At 40.8% G+C, this 23,558-nt stretch overlaps 1 protein-coding gene across 2 annotated transcripts in view; it reads right to left on the bottom strand.

The window, feature by feature from the left end:
* The window catches only part of PRPF18 (pre-mRNA processing factor 18), a 56,022-nt gene that overhangs the window by 10,452 nt on the left and 22,012 nt on the right, over positions 1 to 23,558 (bottom strand). Inside the window, exons 5-10 of one of the 2 annotated variants that reach the window (XM_039240043.1) lie at positions 17,285 to 17,431; positions 15,651 to 15,719; positions 13,846 to 13,986; positions 13,649 to 13,720; positions 11,209 to 11,364; positions 8,940 to 9,028 (exon numbers count right to left, since the gene is read on the bottom strand). In XM_039240043.1, coding sequence (XP_039095974.1) covers positions 8,940 to 9,028; positions 11,209 to 11,364; positions 13,649 to 13,720; positions 13,846 to 13,986; positions 15,651 to 15,719; positions 17,285 to 17,431 — 674 coding nt within the window. The remainder of the gene's footprint in view (positions 1 to 8,939; positions 9,029 to 11,208; positions 11,365 to 13,648; positions 13,721 to 13,845; positions 13,987 to 15,650; positions 15,720 to 17,284; positions 17,432 to 23,558) is intronic. The other variant, XM_039240044.1, reaches the window with a different exon arrangement.

Below are 23,558 nucleotides of genomic sequence, written 5' to 3'. Positions count from 1 at the left end.
AGAGAAGGACAAATATCATATGTTTGCACGTATAGGAGGATTAGGAGGAACTTGACGGAGGAACAAGGGGGAGAAGAAGGGCGGAAATGGTGGGGGAAAGGGAGAGAGGCAAACCATGAGAGACTCTTGAATGCTGACAAAAACTGAGGACTGATGGGTGTGGGGGGGAGGGGGGATGGGCATGGAGGAGGGCACTTTGGGGATGAGCACTGAGTGTTATGTAGAAACTAATTTGACAATAAACTATTTGTAAAAAAAAAAAAAAAAAAAACAAAAAAAACTGGTGCTACTTTCAATTATCATTTTTATTTCCATGAAAGCAATAAATTTATTTAATAAAAATTTTTTCAGTACCTACAAGGTGCAAAGCACTGTTCTAGGCTGAGAGAACACCAGGAAGAAAGCAGAAAAAATCCCAGGCTCATTGAAATTATACTCCAATGAGGGAACACAGACAAGAAAGAAAACGAACATGTAAAACACCTAATGTGAGATTATGCTAAACGCTCTGGACAAAAATAAAGCAGGAGAGAGGTTTGTGTGCATGCGGGGTGTGGCCAGAGGGACTGGCTTTTACTCCAAGTGAACTGGGGAACCACGGCAGAGCTCCGAGCAAGACAGCACCATAATCTGATTCCTACTTTACCTGGATCACCCTGCTGTGCAGATACTGACGAGGGGCAAGGATATGGGGCGCCTTTCTGGCTCAGTCAGTAGAGCATGCAACTTTTGATCTCAGAAGTCTTAAGTTCGAGCCTTGTGTTGGGTGTAGAGGTTACTTAAAAAAAAAAAAAAAAAAAAAAAAAGGGAGGGGCAAGGATAGCTCAGAGCCCAGACAGGAGAACTGCCATAATCCAAACAGGAGACACTGGTGGCTGACCCCAGGTGGCAGCAGTGACAGTGGTGAGAAGGGCACAGACTGCAGATACACTATGGATGTAGAACCGTCAGTTTGCCGACACACCCGTTATGGACTGAAAAATAATTCCCTGTTTTGTATATACATTATTCCTTTCTTAAAGTCACGTATCACTTAATAGCAATCCTCTGCCTCCCCCTTCCCAATCCCCCATTCCAGCAGCCCAGAGACAATCATTTCAAATCTCCTAAGCGTTTCTTTTGGTATTTACTGCCATCTTTCTAAATACTATCCTGACAGTGCTTGATTTTTTCTGTCTGTACTCACTTCCTACTGTGAAATCTGAGATTTAATCCTTGTACCAGGCCCCTCACAGAGACAGACAGATACACACACACAAACACTTGCACACATCTCTCTTCCCTATCTTCCCCAAACTGCTAGTGAATGTAATATTCAGGATTTACAGCAGGATGTCTACCCAAATAGTGTTCAAAGCAGAGCCACACAGTATATTATGACACTATCTCCTTTTCACATCTTTCCCTATCTTTTTGGTTGTTTATGTAGGTATCACCAACTCACCCTTCAACAGTGAGACTACACTCAAAATGACCAAACACAAGAGAACCATCTGTTGCAGGTGGTCAAATACACCTGTCTCATTTTTCTCCTGGAGCCTTCTAGGTGTTGCAACAGAGAACAAATGAATTCCAGATCTCTCTGCACCGTGACCTTGCTAGAACATGTCCTCACCTGCACCCGGGCAGCTCCTTCCACCCCACTCCTGTGCTGGATCTTGTTTCCGGGGCTTTTTTTTGTCTCCCTCCCTCACTTTGGTGGAGCACACCCTCAGGCAGAGGCCATCTAACAAAGTGGAGTTAGGATTACCCAGGTTCAGATCCAAACTCCACCACTTACTAGCTGTGTGACCGTGGGTACAAACTTCTCCACGGCTCGCTTTCCCCACTCACAAAACAGAAATTCTACCATCAGCCTCCTGTTGCTGCTCCCAAGTGAAGCGAAGCACAAAGTACTGTCTAAAGGGGAGCTACGGTTAACGATTCCACGGGAGGGGATTTGAGAAGTCATGTTTTCAAGACATTTTAAGACTTGTCCAAAAATATCTTTAGCCTATATTCACACTTAATTGACAGTTTAGATAGGAATGTAACTGAGGTGAAAATTAGTTTCCTTGCTGTTACCCAGGTATTGTTCCATGGTCTCACAGCGTCCAGAATGCTAATGAGAAGTACAACGGTAGTGTAATTCCTGAGTCTTTGTAAATCACCCAGAAGCATTTAAAGTCTCTTCTTTATCTTTGGCCTTCCAATATTTTACTATGTTAGGCCTTCGTGTGAGGTCTTGCCTATTCATTTGCTATGTATTCAGCTTTCTCTGCATTTCTCTGTTCACTTTTTCCTGAAATCTGGAGTGTGGCCCTCTAGATCAATTCCTCATTCTCTTCTCCTCTGTTTGACTTTGACACTTCTGCTGTAATGTTTGATTTCTAAGAGGTCATTCTGATCCTGACTTTTCTTTGTGGCATAATCTTATTTCATGGTTACAGCCTTACCTAAAGATATTAAGCTTTTAATTGAAAGGTTTGTTTTTTTTCTGTTCTTTATACTACAATTCTATCTCTAAATTCCTTTTTTTCTATGTGTTTCTGTATGTTTTCTATTTTGGTCTCTCTCACACTGTAAACTTTCTCTAAAGGTCTGATGGTCCCAGATCAACATTTGTATTTATGAACAAGGCACTGGAGAGCTAAAGGGAAGTCCCTGAATGGGCAGGGCTTGTCAATATTGGAACTTCTTCTGGGGACAATATGGCAGCAAGCTCGTTTTTTTCACTGGAGGAATACTAACTGTTAATAATCATAGATATTTTCTCTTGAGTCAGTTCACAGAGATGAATCCTCTAAATTCCTGAGCAGGCAAGTAAACGCCCGGCTTCCAGCATCACAGGAACCAGGGGAGAACAGGAACTACAGGTCTCATTTGTCAATATGTAGGCTCTCACTTAAGCATCCTGTTTTCACTATGACAGGCCAGCCTTCCGGAACAGAGCAAATCATTCTGGAAGTTAACTTGTTTCCTGCTAGAGGAGGAGGGCAGCAGGGCCCACCTGGCTAAGGCGGAAGGAACCTCTGGGCTACATATCCTAAGTCTCAGCCACACGTCCCGTTTTTAGCTCCATCCCACAGACTGGGCTTTCCAAAGTGCCTTGACAGCCCCACATCTTGAGGTTTCAACATTCTACAGAGTTTTTATTAATGGCTCCTTAATAACTCCTCCCCACACAAATTTAACCAAGCTGTTTTTTTTAAATCAGTATGTTTCTAGGAAAATATCTGCACAAATTGATGAACTGTACACTTAAAAATGATTAATATGGTAAACATGATATATATTTCATAATTTTTAAAAACTATAATTAAAGTATTACAGAATATTCTGGATAAAGTATAAAAGTATCAAATATAGGAGCACCTGGGTGGCTCAGTTGGGTGAGGGTCCAACTCCGGTTCAGGTTGTAATCTCACGGTTCGTGAATCCAAGCCCCACATCAGGCTCCTGCTGTCAGACAGGGCCCACTTGGGATCCTCTGTCTCCTCAATCTCTGCCACTCCCCTGCTCATTCTCTCTCTCTCTCTCCCCCTCTCTCTCTCCCCCTCTCTCTCTCCCCCTCTCTCTCTCTCCCCCCCTCTCTCTCTCCCTTTCTCTCTCTCCCTCTCTCTCTCTCTCTCTCTCCCTCCCTCTGTCTCTCTGTCTCTCTCCCCCTCTGCCTCTCTCTCAGTGTGAAACCTGCTTGGGATTCTCTTGCTTCCTCTTTCTCTGCCCCTCCCCTACTCATGTTCTCTCCCTCTCTCTCTTTCAAAACTAAAATAAAACTTTAAATATATATATATATATATATATATATGTATGTATGTATACACACACACACACATATGTATCAAATATAGGTACAGTGTGGAGTACCTATATGTGATACAGGATACAAATCCTGCATTAGGAAAGTTTATACCCAGATAAATCAATGAACCATTATTACATCAATGTGCATCCACTAAAAAATTAGCGATTTATTTTACTATTGCAGAAAATAGTAACTTTCTTAAATTTTTTTTTTATTAATGTTTTATTTATTTCTAGGAGACAGAGAGAGAGACAGCGTGAGCAGGGGAGGGTCAGAGAGAAAGGGAGTCACAGACTCTGAAACAGGCTCCAGGCTCTGAGCTAGCAGTCAGCACAGAACCCGACGCGGGGCTTGAACCCACGAACCGCGAGATCATGACCTAAGTGAAAGTTGGACACTTAACCGACTAAGCCACCCAGGCGCCCTGAAAATAGTAACTTTCTAAAACCAAACTACAGTCACAATTCTTTAGCTGGATTTACCTTTTCTTTTGTAAATTTTCATTAGTTACGAGGACTTAATGTTGCTGCTTTTAAGCAATCTTTGTGCTGATAAAGATGATACTTCGTTACATCAATTATTTCTGTCCCTGTCACTATTCTACACTGTAAGAACAAAGTCTTGAAAATGAAAGCACAGACCCACTTAGTGATACAGCCCGAGAATGTGAAGCAGAAGAGGTAAGTTGAGTGACATTTTCTACCTAGCTAGTTAAAATTCTATCAATGAACTGCCAAAGCTCTAATAAAGGAATGAATTTACATGAGAAAATTAAGTTAAAAACTAATCCTGACTTCAGACTAAAGGAATACTCATTTGACCTCGAGTGTGATGTTCAAAAAATGTGTACTTAATGATTAAAAGTTAATTTCTACAATTTCAACTAACACCCATAGTTAAGCATTAAAAAGCCAATCCTTCAAAAACTGTCTACAAGAATTCTTTTCACACAAGAACATCATTAAAGTTGCATTCATCTAAATAACTCATTCCAGTCTTTTAAATAACTCATCTGGATCTCACTACTTGGGATGATGAAGAGTCCCACTGCAAGTATTCAAAGTGTAAAAATTTCACTACCTGCAGAACTCAATGGAACTTTAGAGACAAGTGGTAACCTGGGACTATCTCACTCTGCCTTTATAGTCTGCGATAAGAAAAGAGCTGTTCTCATTCTCACCTGTCTAGATGCTGCCTTTCTGTACAAGAACGTATTTCCAGTTCACAGGCTCATCATTTCACATAAAGCAACAACACAGTACAATTACCAGCGATAATCCCATTATGAAAACAGCATTTGCCTGCTTAGCTAAATTAGGTAAAAATTTATACCACAAAGGACCAATTTGGGTGAAGATTTCCTTTATTTGATTACCAGGCTTTCAGGGGGCCTGGCAACCTAACTTTTTCCCAAGCATGCAGTTAGGCAGCAGCAGATGTGACACCCCAAGCCAAGTATCCATTTGTTATCAGTGAGGCTGCAGCTAAGGAAGAAACCTGCACAGTTCGAGCTGGATTCCCCAAAATGCCTTCTACTTAACACTGGTATTCTAGGATATTAAAAGGTGATATATATGATTGATAAATGCTAGCCATATTTTTCTCTAAAAATTTAATACAGCAGAAAGTATTACATGGGTAAACGGTTTGTTATCATGCAATAACTTGCCTTTGAGAAATGGTTATCACAGCCAAAACTGCCAGGAGGTAGCACAAAGCCACACGGCCCGCAAGTGTGATGTGTAATTTGATGCACAGGAAAGGTTTACCAGCTAACCGTGATACTGTATATTCAACATATGGAGCAAGTTGTGACCGCTCAGTGCAGTAATGCAAGCTTCTATTGTTCCATTTTTGGCAATACAGGAATGTATGATAAATTCACAAATATTCCAGGAACAAATAAATTTGGCAACTGCTAGTGTAGGTGAAACATACCCAAAACCTGAAATACAGAGAGAACTAGTTGACAGAATATGTTGAGATGATGTCTTTACTAGGGTATTTACTAATCTGGATAACTGAAAACAACTCGCCAGAGAAGATTATCCCTTTCATAATAGTGAAACCTTAAGTATTTGGATGAGGTATTATTCCTTCATCATCTAATCACCAAAGAAATGTGTGTTATAACACAGTACACAGATCAATTAATCTACACGTATTAAGGACGGGATCGGCAGGAAACAAAGAGCTCGCTCCAACTTGGAAATCTCATGGCAGTGATTCCAACAATTTCACAAAGGCATGGGCAGGCCTCGGGCCCAGCGAGAGACAGCACAGTGCCCCAGAGCTAGCGCCGCTGGCAAGCCGCAGCCAGCCCGTGCTCTGAGGGGGCAAGAAGGACTGTAGTTACTGAAACCCAGAAAAGCAAGCGGTGCGGAGACGGCCTCCTGAGAGGAGACATGGCCTTGGGTAGGGGGCGCCTTCAACCCTCAAAGACCCCACGAGGAGGACGCCAGGGAAATCAATATCCCTAACCTGCTCTTCTCCCACCTACAAAATGACTTCCCATCTCTCTACCAACCGCAATCAGAAGCAAAAACCAAGGGCGACTGCCAATGGTGCTGACCAGAGCCAGGCTTCTGGGGCAGAGGCCAAGGCGAGGGCAAGTGGGAAGACGGCCTGTGGGGCAGAGCCGCTTAACGGCAGTTTCAGCCTTTCTTCCTTCTCTTCTTTACAGACAAGCAGGCCCAAGATATGAACCTTTTCAAGAGAGGTTTTTAAATGACTGAATTATAAAGCCTCTAAATAACCAAGAGCCTCCTATAATCTGTATAAAAGAAGCTTTACTCAAATCTGAGCCAAAGGTTACATCTGTATCTGGCAGAACAAACAAAGTTCTTAAAGTTACTACCACCAATGTGAATCTAATCTCAGATTGGAGACTAGCTAATAAACTATACAACTTTTCTTTGATCTGCATGGTGAAAAGACCCTCCCTGCGCTGTGTTTAATTTTTGTAAGCAAGAGAACACTTCAAACAACTTTCCCAGTTTAAACCCAGAGACGTTTGCAGAAAACCCAAAGATGAAATCCCAGTACTATACAACAGCCCCTTGAATTGTTTTCAACCTTAACATATTTCTCACTGGGATTTCTAAATAAAAAAATAATTGTTCCATACATCCAAGGTTCCATTACATGATGTCCAAAAACAGGCAAAAATAACCGATAGTAACACAAGTCTGGAGCAGTTACTTTTGATGGGAAGAGGATCTGGGCTGGGAAAAGGCATGAACAAACTTTTGGGGTGCTGCTAGAAATGTTCTGTATCTCCCTCTTGTTCTCCTGTCTTGATAAATATTACATCAGGAATCACTGAACTGTACACTTAAGATTGGTACACCTCATATGCAGAGGTTTACTGCAGCTCAGTTTAACAAGAAATAACGACCCTATTAAATGACATACTCAGCAAATACCTTAACGCAGAATATGTCTGGGTTAGGTAGTCACCACAGAACACCAAACTATGGTCCACAGGCCACACGTTTCTTTCCTAAGCCAACAGCCGCTTTCCCACTACAGCCTGCAGGATTCAACAGCTCCAACAGAGACCTGGGAAATGCTAAAATATTTACCACCTTTTAAGACAAAGTTTGTCAACCCCTGACTTTAATATATTTAACATATCCCTTTTTAAAGGATAATCCTTTATTTATTATTATTTTTAAAGTATTTAAAAATTTTTTCTTAATGTTTTTATTTATTTGTGAGAGAGAGAGAGCACGCGAGCGCAAGTGAGCAGGGGAGGGTCAGAGAGAGAGGGAGACAGAGAATGCGAAACAGGCTCCAGGCTCTGAACTAGCTGTCAGCACAGAGCCCGACGGGGGGCTCAAACCCCCAAACCGCAAGATCATGACCTGAGCCAAAGTCAGACGCTCAGCCACCCCAAGGATAGTCCTGTATTGAAAAAAAAAAAAAAAAAAAAAAAGGATATTCTAAATCAACTCCACCTTAGCACCAAAGTAACAGGAGGGAGATTCAAAAGCCAGCTTAGCAAACCACTCAGCTCATGACAATCAAGAATTTCATAAAATTCCACCATTGGAAGTTGGGGGGGGGGGGGCAGCATTCTTTGGCCTCGAGCTGATTAGCACCATAGGTTTATTTTAAGACATCAAAAATCAGCATTTTGTTTGTCCTAACACAATGCTAACTTTTTAAATTTGGTGCCAATATTTTAAAAATAGAAGCATTACAAGGATGCCTGGGTGGCTCAGTCAGTTAGGTGGCCAACTTCGGCTCAGGTCATGATCTCATAGTTGGTGGGTTCGAGCCCCACATCAGGCTCTGCTCTGATAGCTCAGAGCCTAGAGCCTGCTTCCTTCTGTGTCTCCCTCTCTTTCTCTCTCTCTGCCCCTCCCCCTCTCGCACTCTGTCTCTGTCTCTCTCAAGAAAATGAACAAAGATTTTAAAAACTAGAAGCATATAATTTACTAGAAAAAGATTAAGATTTTTGGCATATGCGAAGAAAAAAAAAAGAGGAAGATCAAGCAACACTGACCCATATTCCTCCAAGAGAACCATAAGCTGAAGTGACTCCAGTGACCCCGAGGGCAAGCATCAGGTGACATCTCACACTAGCTTGAACCATCCCATTAAGACAGCTGACACCTCACACTAGCTTGCACTGTCCCGTTATGACACAAAGTTGAGACAAAATGAAATACTGCTTCTATTTGTTTCCTTATTGAAAGTAGGAAAACAGAATACAGAGGGTCAAGTGTTTAATACTCAGCTCACTTATTACTTGTCATGGGTATGTGGGTTTGCAACCTTAGGTTTAAGCAGTGGCCTCAAGGGAACAATCACAGAAAACAATCAAAGGACCAAAAAGGGCAATAGTTGGGGCACCCGGGTGGCTCAGTCCAGTGTCCAACTTCAGACCAGGTCACGATCTCACGGTTCATGAGTTTGAGCGCCGCGTCGGGCTCTGTGCTGACAGCTCAGAGCCTGGAGCTGGCTTCAGATTCGGTGTCTCCCTCCCTCTCTGCCCCTCCCCTGCTCACACTGGCTCTCTCTCTCTCTCCCTCCCTCTCTCAGAAATAAAACATTAAAAATTTTTTAAAAATGAATAAATAGTAGGAAAAAAAGAGCAATAGTTAACTTGATGCTTGCAAATATCAAGTGGTAGGGATCTCCCTCACACCTTCCCAGTGGCCGTATTCCTGTCTCAGGGCAATTCTTCCTGTTAAAAAGGCTTCTTTGTGCTATTTTTGCCATTTCTTGTGAGTCTATCTGTAATTACACCAAAATAAAAGTTTAATAAAATGAAAAATATTGTTTCCTTACACTCATTAGAAAGGTCTTCCTTCCTATACCTTAACTGGTCCTAAACTATAGGACAAGTTTACTCCCTCTCCCATCAGAGAGTTCCTCCATTACCCACAACTCTCTTGCTCAGATCCCCTCCACCAGTCTCCTTCAAGGACTAAAAAAGGAACAATATTTTCATGTCTCTTGTCCTATACAGTATCCATTCAATCAGCAAATATTTACTGAGCACCCACCACAAGTGAGGTACTGTTCTAGACTGCGGGTATGTAACAGAGAACTTCGTTCTTGACTTGTAGAACCTACACTACATTATCACGTCTAATAATGAAGCAGAAGCTATCATTAGACTTTGCGGCAGCCAGATTATACTACTTCTCTTACTGCACATACAGCCTACTGTATTCCCCAACCCTTCCTCACATACATTGCTCAGACTGTATACTTAAGCAACTAGGTCACTGGATCCAAATATTTTTATTGTCAGGATCCTTGGTGAATATTATTCTTTTAGAAACTGTTATTTTCTTCAGTCTGTCAAGAACTTCTGGATAGCCAATGTCTTTTCTTCCTTAACACATACCCTTCTCGTTCTTGCTTCTTGCTGTCCATAAATCTGATAAATAAACCTCTTAGTATAGTCAACCAAACTAGTCATTAAAATGTTTAACAGGACAGTTTAAGGGGACTAAGAACCCCATGACATCTCACTGGCATCCACCCCAACAGACATGGATCCATTATTCCGCACTCGGTGGCTTCCTGCACTCCACAAACTAGGAGCCCACCTGACTGTATTACCATATTTACATATGCCCGCAAGAGTATTAGTGGGTTTACATCAGACACCTTCCTAAAGTTCACAGTATGCTTACCAATTTTCCCTAATCATCTTGGGGAAAAAAAGGAGGATTTTTCAAATGAGAAGGGGACAATTAAAAACAAAGACCAAAGAAAGGAAACAGGTCATTATATAACTTCCAAAAATAAATCAGACATCTTTAAAACTACAAAATGTATTCTTAAGAAAATCAGTTCGTGGGGAAGTGGAAATCACACCAGTGTTGTAAACCAAAATATTGCCTTTAAGACAATTTATGTAGTTATACACACTATGGCTTTGGCCATGGTACAGTTGAAGACAATTAACACATTTAACCACTGGAAACTTTTGTATTGTTAAAGCCAAACGAGTTTTTCGCCCCCAAATAAAAGCTTTTTGCCTTCAATACAGTCACTGGTTGTTATTAAAAAATGGAAAGGCCTTTGAATTTCAATAAGTATATCTGAACTCTATAAATCCTATAATTCATATTAGGGAGTCAGGTTGAACTCCTATTTTGAAAACGCTAATATACATGAATAAGGCATAAAGCATGACGCACAAGTTAATCTTTAGCACTTGGAACTGAAATCACATAGCAAAATAATTCTTGAATATGGTAATAATTGTTCTCTGGCACAAAATCTGAAAGCACGTTGTGAATTTTACATTTTAAGTAAACTTCCCCAGTATCATCTTTAAGCTTCAGAACTAACATCCGGCACAAGTCATTATATAGACACAATCTGGGACTTTTGACAATTTGGCAAAAGCTGCCTAACAGTTGACTTTTTCCCCCACTAAGAAAAAAAGTTTTACCCAACGACAATGCAAACAAGTTTATGTGAGGCATATAGGACTGTAAGAAAATAAACCATCAATATTTGAGACCTGTTTGTGTCTAAATGTTACTAAAAAATAATTACATTCATTAAACCCAAATTTTTACTATTTATGCTTTTTTTTTTAGCCCAGTAGATATTAAATCTAGCTGCGAAGTAACAAAATGAGACTTATTGCTAAGTAAGTCTAAATTTGTCTTTCTTGACTAAACTCCCAAAACCAACTGAAGTAGCATTACTTCATTGCTAACGTAATTAAAGCACAACCTTCACCCTGTCTTGCATCAAGCAGGAAACTTACAAGGGTTCCATTTTATGCAGGGAAGAGGTCTTAAATACAAGTACTTAGGAAAAGTGGACTTGTGTCCTATCGTGCTATGTCTAATTTGCTAGAATTCTTCTCCTGCTCTAAAAATTTACGGTTTGGGAGATGGAGCATGTTAACCTCCAGAGCAACTCATTCCCTCCCAAATGCTTACCTGAATATATTTCCGCTGTGTTTCATCATTTAAAACATGTGCAACGTGCTTAGAAAAGATCTTCTCTCTACCAGTTCTGGCATGGATACCAACCATGGTGACCCCTATGGGCCAAGGGGCATTTCCAATGGCCATCTGAAGATAAGCATCATTAGCCTAAAAACAAAGTTTGAGAGATCAGAAAAGCAAAAATACTGGGCTGGTCCAAGTTTTTAAAGTATTTCACAACCATTTATGACGTAATTTTTATCCATTTCCTGAGCATGTTTAAAGTATTGCCATTCCCATTATTCAAACAAAAGAAATTAAAATATGAGGTAACCGACTGCCCTTCCCAGGACCACAAATGTCCTGGAAAAACAGAGACCAAAGCTAATCCTGTGAGTAAAAAGACAAACATTCCTTTGCAGTCTTTGTGCATTGGAAATTAATAAATTTCAGATCTGGAATTACCAGATAGGTTATTTGATGCAGGGACACAAACTCCAGTTCGGGTCGCCTTTAGATCCAGTCTCCTCCACAGGTGGTCACCCAGAAGATGGAGGTTAACTGGTTTTTCATAATCCAAACTGCAACTGCATCCACTCCCCGCACAGCAGCACCGACCTCAGAGCAGTGGGGGCTCTGTGAGCTGGGACTATCACACAGCGTCCACAGCGGATGTATAAACAGAGATTAAATACTAACCCTCGAGTCGAATAGTTTAAGGATGAGATCATTTCACCTCGGCCCCTCGAAACCTCCCACCTGCCAAGAACCTTAAAATAAAAGCTACAAAATGTAAAGACAGAAACCAATGAAGACAAATGGCTCTCTTCCTAAACCAAGCCTGGCTACCTGTGATGGAAAAAAAAGAGAAAACCAAAACAGAAATCAAGTAAATTCTACAAGATCCTGAGTTTCAGACCCAGTCAGGTCTCAAAGATATTTTAACTTTAGAAATCCAATACCTATGTGTATGATATGCAGAGCTGATTTTAAAAATCAGGTACTACAAATAGGTTAACTGGAAGTTCATTTTCTATCCTAAAGATAAGTTTGAATTTGCTCTACTCGGTTTTCTAAAGCTTAATTTTAAAAAGACTATTACACACTTTTATCACTGATTCTGAACTGTATAAATTTTAACAATGAATATTGACTGATAAAATTTCCACTATTTAGTTACCCCAAAACTGTCCAAATAGGTTATTCAAGTTTCTTGGTTCTTCTGCAGTTTACACAAAATGAACTTTCACCCGATTCTCATACATGCAAATGCGAAAAGTAAAGAGAGGGAAGGCACACTCGTTAGTAGACACATGATTTCTTTCTGCAATGATAATGACCTTAGCTACCCATGCCAAGGTCCCTGTCCTTAGTAAGCACCATGCAACTAACAGAAACTATTCCAAGAATAAAATTTATAGACACAAAACAAAAACATTTCCTTTGACAAAACTAGCTGGCTCTCCAACAGAAGGGGTCAAACCACCACTCTAGCCTCATCAACGTGAGGCTGTGGCACCCGGAAGTGCCAGCCGGCCCCGTGTTTGAGATCAGTGGGTCAGAGCCCAGGGCTAAGCCCGGTCATTCCCACTTCTCCAGCAGAGCCCATTCTATGGCCCTGGAACAGCCGCTGGAACCGTCACGCTGTAACTCCCTACTCCCACACTCGGGAGGCACTGCCGTGAAAAGCTTCCGCTTCAGACTCTGCTAATGGCCCAGATGCAGGGGCACTTGGCCAATCCCCACTAGGGGTACAGTGGGCCGTTCTCCTTGTGTTCCCCTCCACCAGATGACAGCCTTCCACTTGCCTTTCTGAGCTCGGCTCCAGGAGCTCTGGGCCACAAGAGCTCTTTCCCCGTCACCCCCTCCTAGAGCCCATTCAGGAGGAAAGACACCAGGATGAGGGGTGAAGTCTTCCCTCACAAGGAGTCTGCTATTGTTGCTGCTCTGAAACAGGAGAGATGAATTCTGGAGGCCTTACTTGGAACATTTTCTCATAGAAGTATAAAAGGGTGGTTAAATTCCATTGTATCATTAGTACAATAGTTTAGCTATATTACGGATTAAGTAGGCTTTTAGAGCTGGCCTGGGAAACTAATCTACATAACATCGTTTCTATGGGAAAATTTGTTCCAAGCCATAATCCTGAACAATCTTTGAAATCCAATCCCATTCATGAAATGAACATTGCCTATATCCAGTTCATGCTCCGAAGAATCTTTACACCTACCTTAAAAATGACCACAAAACCAGTGTCGTTAGAAAGTTTATTATCAACATCTAACAATAAAGCTGAGAATACATTAGAAAATAAAAAGTTTTTTTCCACTAATTTATTTCACATTTACTCTTAAAGCTCCTGTGTAAAACACTCCCACACTAAATGAACATACCACGCAGACAACCCAGACAGGCTCATACCATGATTTAGATGCACAGCATGGCAACGTACCTTTACGTATTCTCTCTGCAACATGAACTTAATAATATCTGTTATGGATTCCTTAATATCAGCAGGAAGATTCTGGAAAAGAAAAAACATAACTATTTTTGGAAGCTACTATATATAGGTCAAGATTGCATTTACTCTAACTTTATTATTGTTTTTTAAAAAATCAGTTAATTAAAACATTTTTCAAGGAGCCTTACCCTTTTCCGTAGCTTTCTGAAAAGGGGTCGGAGATAGGACTCAGTCTGTTTCTGAGTAGCACTGTTCAGTTTACCCTGCACACTGCGCTTCACATAATCTTCTCTGGCATTCAGTTCTTTAGCCCAAACACCAAGAAGAAACTGTGGAAAGAACTGACAAATTCAGACTACAATGCCACCCAGTGGTTCAAAAGGCTTAAACGTTCTCTAAAACACTAAACAACATATCATCTGTAGAGTATATTTCTTGACTAACTGAAATCTCACCAATTAATGCTTAAGTAATAAATTGTTTGTCATGTATGGTCTGCAGTGCCTCTGGCAAGGCACAAACTTCCCTGCTTCCCTGTTGTTTCTGTGTGTGTATATATACATATATATGTATATTTACTCCTACCTCAATGATAATCAATTTTCCCCTAAAAAGAACTATCTCACAGATAACTATTCGACAGAAATAAACTTTTACAACAGTATTGTCTAAAAAAAAAAAAAAAAGTATGTACCTTCGTTTAAACATACTTTATTGCTAAAACATGCTAAACATCTGAGCTTTCACATCCTAGTCACTGCTCACAACTCACCACCACAAATATAATAAGGATGAAAAAGTTTAAAATACTGCAAGCATCGCCAAAATGGGACACAGAGACAAAGTAAACAAATGCTGCTGGAAAATAGCGACGCCAATACACTGGCTTGAAGCACAGCTGTCACAAACCCATCAATTTGTAAAACAAACAAACAAGACAAAACGCATTATCTGCAAAGCACAATAAAGCCAAGCACCATAATATAGGGTATGACTCTAGATGGACTTTTACATTTGCAGGAGAGGAGATTCGATTAAATATTCCCACTGAATCAACTGACTAAAGGAGAAGGAAGAAAAGGAAAATAAACTGTGACTCATCCTCACCCCTCCCCCAGCCCTGGAAAGGTACCCTACTGCCCCTTGGGTTTAAATGCAAAGAGCACCCTTTCTACAGGCAGATAAACAGGGAAGGAGGACAAAGACATACCAGCCTAGTGGCACTCCCTATGCTTACCGTCTGCATGGAGAGGTGGTCACTGCATGAGGAAATGCTAGCTCCCGCCAGCCCCCACGCCCTACCTAATTCCATGCCATCTCCTCAACAAACTGCGAATCCTGATGACTAATACGTTGTATTTAAACTGTAAACACAAGTAAAAGCATTTCTTGCATTTAAATCTTTTGGCATGAACGCAAACAGTTTGTGAATAAATGCTATAATAAATCTGGCATTTGCACACACTCTACCTAAACCAGGAAAGCGAGAAATGCCGAGAACAGAGGTGGAGGGAGCTAATCACAGCGGGAATACGCAGCTATCTGCAGAACTGTGAAAACGAGCAGTCTCTGAAAGGCTGCTGATGTGTTTGCTTTTTTTTTCCCCCCCTCCGTCAAGGTCTTCCCACCTCTTTCCTCTCCTTACTGCCATCATAAAAGCTTCTGGAGCATGCCCCTCATTGCACTCCCTCCTCGAGTGTTTGCGAAAAATTTTAAACTCCCCAAACTTCTTGTTCATTCCACTGCTGTGATTCTTTTCTGTGTGTTACGTTAATAAGTCAGATTTAAAGTGCCACAGTGAAAGTACACATACAACCCCCCCAGGCTAACCTCTAGACCCAAGTGCATGGCGGTATCACAAACCACGTACATGCAAAATATGCTTAACGAGGGATTCCCTTTCCAGTCCTTAACCCTTAAATACAGACCAAATATTAAAGACCAGTTCTTAACCAGCCCACACGTACTTCTTTCGTAGCCCAAAAGCATGTACCTTAAGGAATTTGGTAATGATGTCCATGTCTTTATGATCATCGCCTTTCCCTAAAGACTCTCCCAATGCCTGCGGAAAACAGAATGCTTCACTAGTAAAGAGCAACAACAGGATGTGTTTTACCAACATGAGTTGAACATGGATCTTTATAACATACACTAATTGCTATTTTTTTTTAAAAAAAAAAAACTAAGGAATTTCTAGATAAAAACAAAACTATGGGGCGCCTAGGTGGCTCAGTCAGTTAAGCATGCAACTCTTGATTTTGGCTCAGGTTATGATCTCATGGTTTGTGACACTGAACCCCGCTTCAGGCTCTGTGCTGCTTGGGATTCTCTCTCTCCTTCTCTCTCTGCCCTTTTCCTGCATGCACAGACTCTCTTTCAAAATAAATAAATAAACATAAAAAAAGAAAATACAACTTGCCATTTAAATTTAGAGAGTAGGTTATCTTTTATGAATCAAAAATCAAAAAAGAGGGCTTAGAGGACTGACAGCTAATGGGTAGATTTCTTTTTAGGGAAACATTGTTCTAGAATTAGATTATGATGGTTGATCAACCTGCGAATATACTAAAAACCAGTGAACTATACACCTGAGATGGCTAAGTTGTACAGTAAGTGACTATCTCAATACAGATAGCTATTTCAGAAGAAAACAAGCCAACAATTGGCTGCTCACAGTGATTTTTTTCTGTCAAATTTAGGGTGCATCGGTAAGTGAGAGGGACAAAGACAGGGCACAATTACCAGAACTATGACCTTACTAGCGCAGGGTGTAGCCAAGAATGAAAGGAAACAGAAAAATAACAGTTTGTGTATTATTAAGTAGTTAACGCTTTAAACTAAGCCCTAATTTTAGCATGAGCTAGATATTTAGATAGTATAACACTGCTTTTTAATTAAGATTACACGTATCCCGCCACATTCATCACAGTGGCAAAAATTAGAGAGCAAGATACTGCCGCGTGCCGGCAGGGACGTGGGAACAACAGGCACTCACACGGGGGCAGGCTGCTACGGGCGTTCTAGAAAGCAGCCTGACAGTACTGGACAAGTGAAACATTTACAAATCCAGCAACCCTGCCTCTGAATCCACAGCGGTACAGACAAGGCCGCCCCTGCCAAAGCTGTCTGTGGTCCTAGGGAGCCCGAGCCATGCAGCCCTCATTGTGAGGCAGCACAAAGTAAAAGACAGTGAATGCCACCAAGCATGAAATGCTACGCCGTAGTTACAAATCAAAGGTTTAGATACACATACAGCCTCAAGGATGATCTTAAATACAGTTCTAAGCGGAAAGAGAAAAAGGGAGTTTCACTGTACAGTATCGTTTATGTATATTAAAAACACAAGCATACAAAACTACTGGTTTTACAAGACCACCAACAAATATAAGGAGGCAAATCAAACAGAGCCAAATGATTGCTTTTGAAGGCAGGAAGTAGGGTACTGTGAATAGAGAACTGAGGAAAAAGGGAGTGAATAAGTAAAAGCATGACATTTTAAAAGGGTCTTTGTAATAACCTAAGACCACAGTGGGGTGCTCCGATGTGAATAATCTGATGAACTTGGGCGTCTGCCCCAGGGAATGAAAGATGCACCGGGAAGTGAGGACAGGTGGGTGTGGAGATTACCTCTAACTCCTCGATTGTGGTGTTTTCTTCATGGACTTTCAAATCGTTCTGTGTGTCTTCCTCTCCAGGTTCCTGGCCACCAACAAGCTCGTTGAGGTATTGCTGGTCGATCTTATCCAAAGCTGCTTTCAAATCATTTCTCAATCCCTGGGAACGGTGAAAAATTATACCTCCTATAAAATTTCACTGATGTTTCACTTTTGATTTTTCACTAAGAATAAGTCCAATTGATTTTCTTACTCCACAAGGAGTTACGAGCTCAGTAAAACTAGAGACTCAAGAAAGGTTTCAATTTATTACACAGCTATCATTACTGTCCAAAGTTAATCATCATGAACATATTTAAATTGAAAGAATGTATGCACAATACCTCTTCTGGTAAGAAAAATAAAGTATATGTGTGACAAATGCAAATGAGTGCATCCATAAATGCTTTAATTTTCTTTTTTTTTTTTTTAAATATTTTTATTTATTTCTAGGAGAGAGAGAGAGAGAGAGAGAAGCATGAGCAGGTGAGGGTCAGAGAAAGAGGGAATCACAGACTCTGAAGCAGGCTCCAGGCTCCGAGCTGGCAGTCAGCACAGAGCCCGACGCGGGGCTTGAACCCACCAACGGCTAGATCATGACCTAAGCGAAAGTCGGACGCTTAACCGACTAAGCCACCCAGGCGCCCCATAAATGCTTTAATTTTCTAAGGAGTTCTAGCCAAAGTGACCAGGTCTCTGCTAGAGTCTCCAACCCATTTTCCCAGTTGACTTAAAACATCCAACGTTTCACAACTATTCTGAGTTCCGGTAATATTCAGCAACGTCAATAGTATATATACGACTAGCATCTCACCTATATCCTAGGCTTTTACTAGGTTTCTAATAAACCAGCCAATTCCACATTCTATCCACATCCAATTTGTGACCATTTGATAAAAAACAGAAGCTTTAAAGCTAGACCCACACCTTACACCACATATAAAAATTGACTCAAAAAAAAGGCGCCTGGGTGGCTCAGTCAGTTAAGTATCCTACTTCAGTTCAGGTCATCATCTCATGGTTTGGGAGTTCGAGCCCTGCATCAGGCTCTGTGCTGACAGCTCAGAGCCTGGAGGCTGCTTCGGATTCTGTGTCTCCCTCTATCTCTGTCCCTCCCTCACTCATACTCTCTCTCAAAAGTAAACATTAAAAAAAAATTAACTCAAAATGGATCAAAGACATAAATGTAAGAGTTAAAACAATAAAACTCTAAGACAACACATGGGAAAAGCTTCATGATACTGTATTTGGCCATCATTTCTTAGATACAACAAAAAGCACAGGCCAAAAAAAAAGGTACATTGGACTTCATCAAAATTTAAAGCTTTTCTTCAAAGATACTATCAACAGAGTGAAAAGATGACCCATGGAATGGGAGAAAAATGTGCAAATTAATAATTGGATAATGACTAATATCCAGAATATAGAAAGAACTCCTGCAATTTAACAACAAACTCCACACCTCATTAAAAATGGGCAAGGTCTTGAATAGAAGACTACATCCAAAATATTAAAAATAAAAAAGACCACATACAAAAAGCCAATAAACAAACAAAAAGATACTTAACATTACTACTCATTAGGGAAATGCAAATCAAAACCACAAAATAACACTTCAAACTGATCAGAATAGCTATGATCAAAAATAATAATAAGTATTAAGTACTGGCGAGAATGTGGAGAAATGGAACCCTTCCTTGCTGGGAATGTAAACTGGTGCAGCTGCTGTGGAAAATGGTGTGGCAATAACCTCAGAAAGTCACACATAACCCACGCCAAGACACCTTCTAATTAAAATGTCAAAAGGTAAAGACAAGGAGAGAGTATTATAAGCAGCAAAAGAAAAACCACTGTTGTATATAAAGGAACCCCCATAAGATTATCAGTAGACTTTTAGCAGAAGCTTTTCACAAGAAAGGGGAGGGGGCACAATATATTCGAAGTGCTGTAAGAAAAAACTTCCAACTTCCAAACAAGAACACTCTACCTGGAGGTTACCATTCAGAATGGTCTTTCAGACAAGTAAAGCTAAAGGAATCCATCACCACTAGACCAGCCCTACAAGGAATGCTAAGGGGCCTTCCTTAAGCTGAAAATAGTGTTAATTACACCGTAGGAAAGTATAAATCTCGCTGGAAGAGGTAAATATATAGTAAAGGTAGTAGATCAATCACAAACTAGTATGAAGATTTCAAGACAAATCCAGTAAAAATGTAACTGTAAGAATTAAAGGATTTACAAGATAAAAATATGTAAAATGTGACATCAAAAAACCTAATATGTGGCAGAGGGTAGTAAAAATATAAAGCTTTAACATTCATTCACACTTAGCTGTTATCAGCTTAAAATAGTCTTCCAGTTAGAGCACAGGGATGAAGTGCCACAGCACAGTGACTGCAGCTAATACCACGCTGCGTATTTAAATATGTTATTTATCTTTGAGAGAGAAAAAGCACGAGCAGGGGAGGGGCAGACAGAAAGGAAGACAGAGGATTCGAAGTAGGCTCCGAGCTGTCAGCACAGAGCCCGATGTGGGGATCGAACTCATGAACTGTGAGCCCATGACCTGAGCCAAAGTTGGACACTTAACCGACTGAGCCACCCAAGTGCCCCTGTTATTACATATTTAAAACCTGTCAAGAGTAGAGCTTAAAAGCCCTCAACACAAGAAAAACACTTTTAACTATGTATGGTGACAGATATTAACTAGACTTACTGTGGTAATCGTTTTACAATATATACAAATATCAAATTGCTAAGTTGTATACCTAAAACTAATATAATGTAATATGTCAATTGTACCTCAGTTTTTTTTTTTCAAAGGTACAAATAAACTCTTTAGCATCTGGGACAACCTTGAGCAAGATTAAAATACAACAAGTTGGGGACACCGTGCATGGCTCAGTGGGTTAAGTGTCCCACTCCTGTTTTCAGCTCAGGTCATGATAACATGGTTTGTGAGTTCAAGTTTTGCTGTCATTGCAGAGCTTGGGATTCTCTCTCTCTGCCCCTCCCCTCCTCTGCTCATGCTCATTCACTGTCCCAAAATAAACATTTAAAAAAATTTTTTTAAATACAGTAGATTGTAAAAAAATACTAATAACTAGAAAAATTTTCAACTAAATATGACTAGTAGAAAAAGTAAATCACACAGTAATTTAATAGTTCACGTTAATATTTTAATACTATCTTCAAACAAGGAAAGACTCTTTCCAAGACTATAAGGTTTTGTCTTAGAACGCGTGCATGCACCCAAGAACAGAGGAGAGGGGCAGAGAGAAGGAGAGAGACAGAGAGAGAATCTCAAGCAGGTTCCACACTCAGCATGGAGCCTGATGCCGAGCTCAATCCCATGACCCTGGGATCATGACTTGAGCCAAAATCAAGAGTCAGATGCTCAATCGACTGAGCCATCCAGGCGCCCTAAGTTAAGGTTTAAAAAAAGGACTGAAAAAATTTTTAAAAGATTGTTGTGAACATTAAATACACCTGAAGAAAATGTTTTAAATTCATTGATGCTTGAAAAGAAAAAAGTGAAACACAGAATACACAGCCCACCAATCCCCCATCTGGGGACACACATAATAGCAGTGAAAGCAGCCACCTGAACCTCTGTCGCAGGCGGCAGCACCATTCACAGCAGCCGAAGGGAGAACCGACTCCACTGTCGGCTGAAGCTGAGTGGATAAAAACAATGGATCCATACAACACAGCATTACTTGGCCTTAAAAAGGAAGGACATGTGGAAACACATCCTACCACATGGACGGACCTTGAAGATATGGCGCAGCTGGAAGGTCAGTCCAGAGGATCTTTCAGATGACCTCAGTCACAGCCCTCATAAGACTTCAACCTCATGCAAGCACAAAGGTAAAAAAACTGCCCGGTTTACCCCGATCAAACTACAGAACTGTAAGAGATCCTTAATTTCCTTACTAAGTTTCAGGATGGTTTGTTAGTCACAGAGGACCGAAAAAGATCTTAGGATAATAAACTGTTTGCAGCTACTAAGTTTCGGGGTGATCCGTTACACTGCCGCAGGTCACCCCAGCTGTGTCTCAGTAACTACCAGAGCCAAAAGGTTAGTTAGTAAGGCCACAGAAGATCTGAACAACGCTACCACTGGGTGCCCGACATTTACCCAATGCAGAAAATGCATTCTTTTCAGAAGCCCAAGGAATATTCACCAAGACAAACCATATGCTGATCAGAGCCCTATATGTAAAAGCTGAAGCTATTAACCTTTTAGACAAAATACAGAAGAGTAGTCTCTTCAAAACTGAGGGATCAGCAAATATTTCTCAAGCAAAACATCAAAAGCAGCAACCATAAAAAAGAAAAAAAGTAGATTCCATCAAATTTTAAAAGTTCTGTCCATCAAAAGACACCATGAAGAAAACGGTAAGCGAAACAAGAAGTAAAGTCATAAAACTTGTATCTGTGTATCTGTCAAAGGACTTGTATTTAGGAATATATAAAGAACCAGAATTCAAAAATAAAATGGCAAACAACCTAATTAAAACATGAACGAAAGATTTTTACACATTCTGCACAGAAATATACGGGCTGTAAGTCTATGAAAAGATGCTCATTCCCTTTAGTTATCAGGGAGCCATAAACAGCCCCAATGAAATACATACCACTACACCTACGAGAGAATGGTCACAATTTCAAAGACTGACAATAACAAAGGCTGAGGACATTTGGAAATATTTGGCACTTTTTTAAAAATGTAATCATACATTTACTCTTACTAGTCAGTACTTCTACTTCCATGTATTTATCAAGAGATGTCACATTTACCCAAGAGAAATAACCTAGATCCAAAAAGGACTTGTGCAGTTGCCTGGGTGGTTCAGTCGGTTAAGTGCTCAACGTTTGATTTCGGCTTAGGTCACGATCTCTGTCTATGCCTCCCCCCCACCCCCACCCCAGTACGTGTGCATGTGCCTGTGCTCTCAACAAACACACACACACATAAAAAAGACTAGTGGAAGAATGTCATAGCCATTTTTTTTTTTTTTTTTTTTACAAATAGTTTGTCAAATTAGTTTCCACATAACACTCAGTGCTCATCCCCACAAGTGCCCTCCTCCATGCCCATCCCCCCTCCCCCCCACATCCATCAGTCCTCAGTTTTTGTCAGCATTCAAGAGTCTCTCATGGTTTGCCTCTCTCCCTTTCCCCCACCATTTCCACCCTTCTTCTCCCCCTTGTTCCTCCGTCAAGTTCCTCCTAATCCTCCTATACGTGCAAACATGATATTTGTCCTTCTCTGCCTGACTTATTTCGCTCAGCATAACACCCTCAAGGTCCATTCATGTTGCTACACATGGCCAGATTTCATTGTTTCTCATTGCCATGTAGTATTCCATGGTATAGATAAACCACATCTTCTTGATCCATTCTTCTGTTGATGGACACTTAGGCTCTTTCCATGTTTTAGCTATTGTGGAGAGTGCTGCTATGAACATTGGGGTACATGTGCTCCTATGCCTCAGCATTTCTGTATCCCTTGGGTAAATTCCTAGCAGTGCTATTGCTGGGTCTTATGGGAGTTCTAGTGTTAGTTTCCTGAGGAACCTCCACACTGTTTTCCAGAGGGGCTGCACCCGTTTACATTCCCACTAGCAGTGTAGGAGGGTGCCCGTTTCTCCACATCCTCGCCAGCATCTAGAGTTCTCTGATTTGCTCATTTTAGCCACTCTGACTGGCGTGAGGTGGTATCTCAGTGTGGTTTTGATTTGTATTTCCCTGATGAGGAGGGATGCTGAGCATCATTAGCCGTTTTATTCTTAATAGCCCAAAGCTGGAAACAAATGGTTGTATACTCAGACAACTGGATACCGTCAACAATGACAAACTACTGATTTCTGCAGTAACAACGATGAATCTAAAAATTATGCTTGGCATAAGAAGCCAGACATGCTCTCATGATTCCATCTACATGAAATACTCGAACAAGCACAATTAATCTACACAGGTAGAATTTTATAGATTTATTTTTTAAATAGTTTACAGTCAAGTTGATTTCCACATAACACCCAGTACTCATCCCCACAAGTGCCCTCCTCCATGCCCATCACCCCCTTCCCCTCCCCCCACCCCCATCAGCCCTCAGTTTGTTCTCAGCATTCAAGTGTCTCTCATGGTTTGCCTCCCTCCCTCTCCCCTACTATTTTTCCCCTTCTTCTCCCCCATGGTCCTCCGTTAAGTTCCACCTAATTACAGAGGTAGAATTTTAAAAG

The sequence above is a fragment of the Hyaena hyaena genome, unplaced genomic scaffold (assembly GCF_003009895.1).
Source record: "Hyaena hyaena isolate Hyena2069 unplaced genomic scaffold, ASM300989v1 scaffold_165, whole genome shotgun sequence".
Taxonomy (NCBI): Eukaryota; Metazoa; Chordata; class Mammalia; order Carnivora; family Hyaenidae; genus Hyaena; species Hyaena hyaena.
Note: the sequence above shows the minus strand (reverse complement) of the source record. Positions and strands in the feature narration are given on the sequence as shown.